Source organism: Octopus bimaculoides, chromosome 9 (genome assembly GCF_001194135.2).
Source record: "Octopus bimaculoides isolate UCB-OBI-ISO-001 chromosome 9, ASM119413v2, whole genome shotgun sequence".
NCBI classification, from domain to species: Eukaryota; Metazoa; Mollusca; class Cephalopoda; order Octopoda; family Octopodidae; genus Octopus; species Octopus bimaculoides.
The window spans coordinates 61923109-61932098 of NC_068989.1; the positions used below are offsets into that span (position 1 = coordinate 61923109).

The following is an 8990-nucleotide window of genomic DNA, read 5'->3' on the forward strand; positions in this document are numbered from 1 at the left end:
ATATATATATATATATATATAAAAATATATATAATTAAGAAATGGAGTCAAACGCATGTGTTATTGAAACAATTCATACTTCTAACATGTTTCGAAGAAAGCATTGAGATTATTCTGGATGGAATAATAATGATATAAAACAATGTAATCATCTCGTCTGGGAAAAAAAATCTACGGCTAGAAACTCTGTTTATCAATGAAAAGGTATTTCCGTTCTCGATGTCTTGTTTTTTCTTTAGGTTGGTAGCTCATTACCTCTATTGTCAAAAATAATATCTAACCATTATTCTACATTTAGACATATCAATAAATGCAACAATATTGTCCATAGGAAATTAATTTGGTCTCTAAATGAACATAGACATTTGATTTAGAATAGAAAATTCTATCTAGATCTTTTCCGTATGACAAAAGTAAATCTTTTTGCCCGCTCTGGAACGAAGAATGATTTCTCATCCTATTCTCGGAGAATACTCTTGTAAGCACTTTTAAAGAAAGTGCTTATCGTTGTAAACATTAGAAAAATCATGCCAAAAATTACTAAGGGTTAGAAATAAGTTGGTTAAATATTTCCGAAACATAGGCTTTAAGATTATTTTCGATCATGATATAAATAAAGCCAAGTATTTGGATATTACTCTTAACTTATATAATGATTCATATTTCCAATACCATAATCCCTCAACTAATTTGAAATATATTAGCTCTTTCAGCAATAATCCAAAACCTATTACAAGGAATTTAGTTAGAAATTTTTCATTTAAACTTTCTAGGTTATCTGCTAATGTTGATATCTTCAACGATAAAGCCGAATTTTATAACTGTGCCTTACTTAAAGCAGACTATAAATAAAAAAAATACTTATATTTACCCTATTGACATTATTTCTGCCTCTATTAATCGGGCCATGAAAACACATCATGACGGTAATAACTATATAAAGTTTAGTTCGAATAACAACGCTAAATCGAAAAATGTAATGTTGCAGCGTAAGGGAGATAACCGTAATTTATAACCCTTTATACATAACAAAAATAAGTCTTGGGATTTTAAAGATAATTACCCTAATAACAACGTGTGTGCTAGTAAAATTATGTGGCTGAACATTCCATATGTCAACAGATCAAATCTAATTCACTTACCAGTTTCATGAAGTTATAGATAACATTTTTTCCAAAAAAATCCAGATACCATGCCGTTATCAATTCACACCGAATTAGTAGTTAATTACAAATCAACTTAATGGTTATAATAACAGTGATATTATTAACGCTATCCATTCGTTGGACAATATTATCAATATTAAAATTTCTGATATAAATTCGAATCGTATTCGTGTCCTTCGCAGTAATGCTACGACTAGAAACTCTGTTTATCAACGTTAAATTACTTCCGGTCGTGATGTCTTTTTTTTTTTACATAGGTAGCTCATCGGCTCATAGTTGTCGAAAACAATATCTAACCATTACTCTATATTTAGGCATATCAATAAACGCAACAGTACTGTCGTTAGTAAATTAATTTAGTTCTAAAGGAGCATAATAAACAATTCAATTTGGAATGGAAAATTCTATCTAGATCCTTCCTATATGACAAAGGTAAATCATCCTGTCAGCTGTGTAACGGAGAATACTCTTGTAAGAACTCGTTTATCGTTGGAAACATTGGCAAAAACATACCTTTAGTTCCTATAAGTAATTTCTACTAACCTATAAAATTCGACCTTTAACTGACTTCTTACATTTCATTTCCACTACATATATCTAATTCCACGTTTTTAAGCTTTATTCCCATTCATCTATCACACTATATATTTCTACCATCAATTTTCTGTTAATTTCTCTCTTTCAGCTCCTTTTCTAAATTACCTTTGACGTTAAATCTATTAACGGTTTTCTAAAATTAACTTGCCAGCGCTCCCCTTCATCATATACGCGGTAATTACATTCGTTTAAAATGGTTTATTGATGGGTTTTGTTTCTCTTTTTTTTTACCCTGACGAGATGATTGCATTGTTTTAGATCATTTTTATTCCCTCCGAAATAATCTTAATGCTTCGTTCGAAAAATTGGTTGCAAGTATAAATGGCTTGACTAACAACTGCGTTTGACTCCATTTCTTAATTTATCTATGTCATACAAAAGCATTTCACTTAACCCTGGAATTTTCAACTTTATAAGTAGGCTTTAGTATCCTTGGCACTTATGTGAATTTTTGCTACCCTGGTAACTATATTTGTACACATTGAAAGATTACACATTCCTTTACACACACACACACACACATATATATATATATATATATATATATATATCGCTAGTCAATATACATTTTTCTAATTTCTCTCGCTGTTTCTTTCTGTGTTCCTTTCTGTCGGAGAGCGTAGGCTCGAAGTGTAAAAGACTATCTTACTTCCCGAGCGTTAAAAATACATCTGTTTGTTGTTTACACACTTGTCTTCGTCGTTTGTTTTTCTAAATTTTCACTAAACACACACACATACACTCACAAACACACACACACACACTCACACATACACACACATATACATATACATGCATCAGTGGGACACCTGAGCTGCTAGAAGAAACTATAGTGAAGACAGGTGATATACGTATAGACCATTATGTTGGTGTTGGTACCAAATGTTTCTATCGAAAGATATACCAGTCCGTGAACTAGACGGCACTGCACATTTCCAAAGACCTACGTAGCCCGCCTAGTGTTAGAAACACGTACTGCAATAGTTTGCGATTCAAGGGACCACAGCTATTTAAAGCCTTGTCAAAATATCTGAGGGATCTTTATTGAGTAGGTGTAGATGTTTTCAACAAACAAATTGATCTCCTACTATGCAAAGTACCAGATAACTGTACATCATGTCAGGATGCATACAAGTTTGGCTATTGAAACGGTGATAACACTGGCGGTTATCCAGTGTGGCCTTAGCTTCAGGGCTGAAACGTATAAAAAATGAAATAATATATATATGTACACATGTACTCATACAAATACATACATACATAAATATATATGATATATATAGATATATATGATATATATAGATGGCATCAGGACAGTATTCAAAATTAATACAACACTTCGCAAATATCTCCTTCGAGTAAAACCAACAATAGAAGAGAATATCACTTAGAACTGCAGCTGTGGTAGGTTATACAAAGGCGAAACATGTCGCCCTCTCAAAATAAGGGTAGACGAAGATCGCAAAGGTGTTACACGGGGAGATATTGATAAATCGCGTATAGCTTGTCATCTATGAAAAAATGGAGACCACCTCCCCTTTTGGGATGAAGTTAAAATAAAATAGACAAAAGACAACACTGGAAAATACCAAAACTAAAAGAAGCAGCACATATGCAAGAACACAACAACCTCCTAAGCAGACTGAGTGCAGATATAAACAGCATATGGGAACCGATATTAAGGAAAGATAGGATAATATTAGATTTATAGGCCCTAAAATTCACTCCAGAATTGCCCACGGCATAGTGCTTGAGAGCGCTGGCTACTAACCCAAAGATTCTGAGTTCGATTCCATGCAGTGACCTGAATAATAATGATGATATTAATAATAATAATAATAATAATAATGAAATGATTTGTCAACAACAAACAAGATGACGATAAATCCCTGTTAATTGTAAATAATGTACATAATTCTTCTCTCTTGCACTACGCAATTGAAAAGAATAAGTTATGCCTTTGCGCTAAAGACCATAAAAAGAAAAAAAATGAAACGTTCTGAATTTTTTGAACCACCTCCCTACTCAGTACCGATTTTGGCCATTTTTTTTGTTTATCACTACGTACTTAATAACGATAGGAGGAGCCTTGAAGGTTAAAACGAGTAAATATTTAGACGGTGGAGACCATTACAATCACCACTTCCTTTATTTTTAAACAGAAACTAAAAGATACTAAAATTTCGGCCTTGTTTTCTTCGCTTTGTTTTTAACTCATAGATCTATGATGCGGACAGTCCGAATCTGCAATTCGGTTCTGCTTATAATTTCAAAATAGTTTTCAGACGAAAAGGAGTGTGATTTAAAGGAAATCTACACATTATTACTAACACACGATCACCTGGAACTTTTCCACGTTTCTCTGTGTTTCTGAGATACACTGATGTTTTTTTAATATCTTCTCCCACTAAAGATATTTTAATTAATGAGGATGCAGTTGTCCATTGATGGGATTTAAGCACCAAAAATAAAATTGAATTTTAAGTTTTAATACCCACCTCGCATCAAACGAGTCTCTGTATGTGTGTGTGTGTGTGTGTGCATGTAAGAAACAGCATTTTACTAACTGCAAAGAATGCTATTAAAGAATATTATCTTTTCCATATTTTTTATCACATCACTCTGTCGCACTAATGAAACATCTTACAAGCATACACACAAACTCAGGATAAGCGATATTCTTTCTTTCATGGAGAGTGAAAGAAAGAGTGATAAATATTTTTAAAGAGATGTAAGTCTACAATGAGAAAAGTGAAAAATGAAAGAGATTGACAAATAAAAAGAGAGAAAAATATAAAGAGGGAGAAAAAGAGAGAGTGAGAGAGTGAGAGAGAGAGAGAGAACGTTTTTGTTGCTGTCATAGATTTTGAAATTTTATAATTAAGTGAAAATATTTAAAAAGAATTTGCACATTCGTGTACTTCACGCTGAATCCGATTTTGTAATCATTTCTACACAATCCGAAAATGCGATTGGGAAGCTAGCATTTCGGGTGAAACATAGAGTAAAAATAAATTTTACAAGACAAATTTTTATATAAAATGAAAGCAATTCGTGAGAGATAACAAATATACAGAGAGAGAGAGAGAGAGAGAGAGGGAGCGAGAGAGATAGATAGAGAGAGAGAGAGAGAGAGAGAGTGGAGAGAAAGAGAAAGAGAGAGAGAGAGGGGGAGAGAGAGAATGATAAAATATGCGTTAATTACATAGCAAGAGTGGAAGGTGCAAAGCCGAGCGAGCCTGGTGATGATCGAGAGAGAGTAGAAGATTTATCGATCTAAAAGTTCAGTTATTTCTCATAGCAAATTACATGTTTGATTACTATTTATGTACAGCATTCTCTATGGGACGAAGATTTCGAAAAACAAATTCGTTTTACTCGACGACGCACAGTTTCAGAGCCCTTCAAGAGTAAAATACATACATAAGCATCTGAACTCTTACTTTTATAGTAGATACATATCTATACACAGATATGTTTACCAAGTTTTGCAGATGCTAATGCACTTATAATGAAAGCCTAAAATATAAGAAATCAAAATAAATCACACAGAAAAGTTTGCAGCGAACCGGGTAAATCTCCAACTACTAGATATCAGACGATTCTAACATTTAAAATAAAGTAATTATGAAACATGTAAGAACCAAAATTACAAGATTTAAACTTACTAACGAAATGTTAAGCATCTACAAATTCAGCGCTTTAATTAGAAACATCCTAGATTAGTAAAAGCAACATTTTTCTGGAGGTAATCGAAAGCAAATGCTACTAATAATAATACCTTTTATTATATCTTGTAAAATATATTCCTTGCAGCTTAAAAAATGGAAAAACATTGGTGAGATTACCTCCATATTTATGAATGTTTCTAAATTGCGATGTGACACATGCATGAGATGTGACACATGCACTGAGACACATGCATGGAGACACACACACACACACACACACACACACACACACACACACACACACACACAAACACTAATACGCACACACATACACACACAAACACTAATACACCCCCCCCCACACACACACATATATACCCATGTATCTGTGTATCTATATATGCATATGTATAAATGTATGCGTGTCAGTGAGTGTATTTTGGTACACACTACCTATAGATAGTATATCACTTCATGCTATCGCTTCTGTCTATATTTGTACTACCTTCGTAAATGCTGAAATAATATTTACTTACCTACGAGAAACATAAAGACGGCCATCTTTTCTCATTCTCAAAAAAATATTGGGAACTGTGATATCATGCTGATAAGATTTCTTTCCATTCAAAAAGTATGTGTCTGGCTTCCATATATTGTGCAGAAATTTGTTATTTAACTGGAGTTCTGTAATGTTTTCTAGGTTGAATGCTAGTCGTTTATCATACCAAACTTGTCGATAGTAAAGCTGCATGGAGTATGACTGGAAATAGAAATAGTTTACAATTATCTGTAACGTTGCATATCCATCTCAATACCGGTGTTTAGATAAAGTGTCATGTAATATAAACATCAGTTGCTGTAACAAGGGAATATATTATTATATAAGAGGGTTTGTTTTTCGATAAGAATAATTTGAGTTACAAGGAGAAAATAATGTTGGGGAGATTAAAACTTTGTTATTTAATGGAAAGTAAAAAAAAAATTATAACGTTGAACTCACACACGTTTGATCACACATGTTTGCTCGCTGTGTATATACGGGTATGGGCTGAAAAATTCTTTGACTGACTATGAAGGAGTAAAGGTAGAGCTGGGAAATCTTGTAAGTATTAATGTCAACTATTCTTAGTAATAACGGTATTGTTCTTTCAAGAAGACTTGAAACGTAGCTAGTAGCGAGATCTGTTGAAAACCGACACAATTCGGCATCGTGGTGTTATTAAGTACTCACAGGTGAACGGATTTGCTAGCAAGGACATCCATTCAGAGATGATTCCTACATTAGGATATGACGCTCCAGTTTTATCAACAGTGCAAAAGTGGGCAGCCAAATTTAGATAGGAAAGAGAGAATCTTGAAGAAGACCCAATGGCTAGGCATCCTGCAATTGCTACCATCAGGGAAAACATTGTTCGTGTTCAACGCAGTGTAATAAATGACAGGCGATTGGCAATAAATCAAATTATTCGCACATAACGTGAGAAAGTTGAAAATATTCTGCACATTGAACTTTGCAAATTCCAAGGTTTGTGCTCCATGGATGCCATATCTTCTGACACCCGATCAAAAGCACACCAGGCTTATCACACCACGGGAAAATTTCACATTATTTGAGGCAGATCCAGCTTCAGTCATTGAACAATCAGAAAGTTAGTGCAGGTAATATTTTTTGACATAAAATTTCTTCTTGTGTCAAAATAAAATATATCTTTGTGATACTTTACAATTTCATGTATAATTCATGGTATGTGCTTTCCATATGTTTGAAATTATTACTACAGTTAGTGGAACTCTAAAATGTACATTATTGTCGAAAATTATCATGAGAATGTTTTTATTTACCCAATGGAATTAATTCGTAAACCGAGAAAAAAACAAGCAAATTCAAATGCATTACTTTGTGGCGGGAATAGGCCCGGTTCCACACGTATATATATTCCTTGATGGATGGGAAGTCGGCCCGTCGCAGAATTACTAATTTTTCGAGTTGTGTGGACAGGAGCAAAGTAGAATGAAGAGTTTTGCTCAAGAACACAACGCATCATCCGGTCCTGTAATAGGGTCCATAATGTTACGATCCATTGAGCCATATACATTAAATCATCGTTGAAATGTTGACTGAGATAACATTTTTCCTTTTGGTAAATAATGCCCCGCAATCAGTTGTTATCTTAATTTTAATCAAGACAGCGATATATTGCCATTAAAACTTTCGGCTATAATTTCGGATATGCATTTTTCAATGTTCAGCAATTGTTTTGTTTTTTTTGTACTGGTATTTAATTTACGTATTTGGATACATGCACAACAAATGTTTCATGAAAGCTCCATAACCAATGTCCGGACACTTCGTAAAATGATTATATCTTCGACATTTTAAATGTTTATACTTAACGAATTAGTATCTTCTGGCCGTTTTCGAAATGTAAATACAAGGAATGGGACTAGTGGACAGTTCTGGAGTTAATATTTTTGTATTCACATTACCCTGTTGCATGAAATGTTTAATTGTTCATTTTGTATTAAATTCATTATGAAGTATCTCATACATTTGAGATTTTGAAAACGTGACGGTTTCTATTTCTAAAATGATTTTGCAAGGAATGTATGAGTGAGGTTGGAGCTAGTTGGATTGAACATAACACCGGTAGGATATTTCGAGATGATATGGCCGGTTCCAAGTTTTAAGGTTGGCGCAACGGATAAATAGAGGTCGGGACCTGAATAATTTAGGAATGTCTTCATCAGGCTGATTTTAATATATATGTATATAACATCAAAGCACATAATGTGGAGCTTCATTTTGCAGATCCCTGAGATTTTCCAATATTTTAATTTGCACAAATATATTGCTGTGTGTATGATATATTGCAGACATTTTTCAATTACATGAAGACTTCGTATGTCTTTTTAACGTTTATACAAAACATAGATATTTGGTTTGCTTATTATTGAAAAATATCATAATTTCATAAATATTGCAATGCTTCCTAGGAGCCTGGTATCGCTAAGTTAGAATATTGCATGACAGTCGAATACCACTCGGAGATATGTGATACTGAAATTGGATAAAAGAAAAAGACTTACACGAACATTATTGCGTACCTACTTACATAAACATATAATCTAACACACGTAAATATATGCATAATCATTCATACACATATAGTAAATGGTATACATACACACACAAACACACACACATACACACACACACACACACACACACACACACACACACACACACACACACACACACACACACACATATATATTAATTGATATCTGTGTGTGTTTTGTATTGTATTTATGTACATATACAAGAGGCCAAAAAGTATGCCAGGCATTACTTAGAGATACCGCATATTTGTACCTATGATTATCAAAATATCAATGTATGTATGTGTGTATGTATGTATGTATGTATGTATCTATCTATCTATATGTCCGTCTGTCTATGTTTCTCTCTATCTAACTATTTATCCATCTATCCCACTACCTACCACTGTGTTTGTGTGTGTGTGTGTGTGTGTGAATATATATACGTATATATATA

General features: G+C 33.4%; 1 protein-coding gene across 2 annotated transcripts in view; it reads right to left on the minus strand.

Annotated features, from left to right (window-relative positions):
- LOC106873251 (gamma-aminobutyric acid receptor alpha-like) overlaps nucleotides 1-8990 on the minus strand; it is a 647142-nt gene that overhangs the window by 212247 nt on the left and 425905 nt on the right. For both annotated transcript variants that reach the window (XM_052970713.1, XM_052970714.1), the window contains exon 4: nucleotides 5971-6194. In XM_052970713.1, the coding sequence (XP_052826673.1) occupies nucleotides 5971-6194 (224 nt within the window). The remainder of the gene's footprint in view (nucleotides 1-5970; nucleotides 6195-8990) is intronic.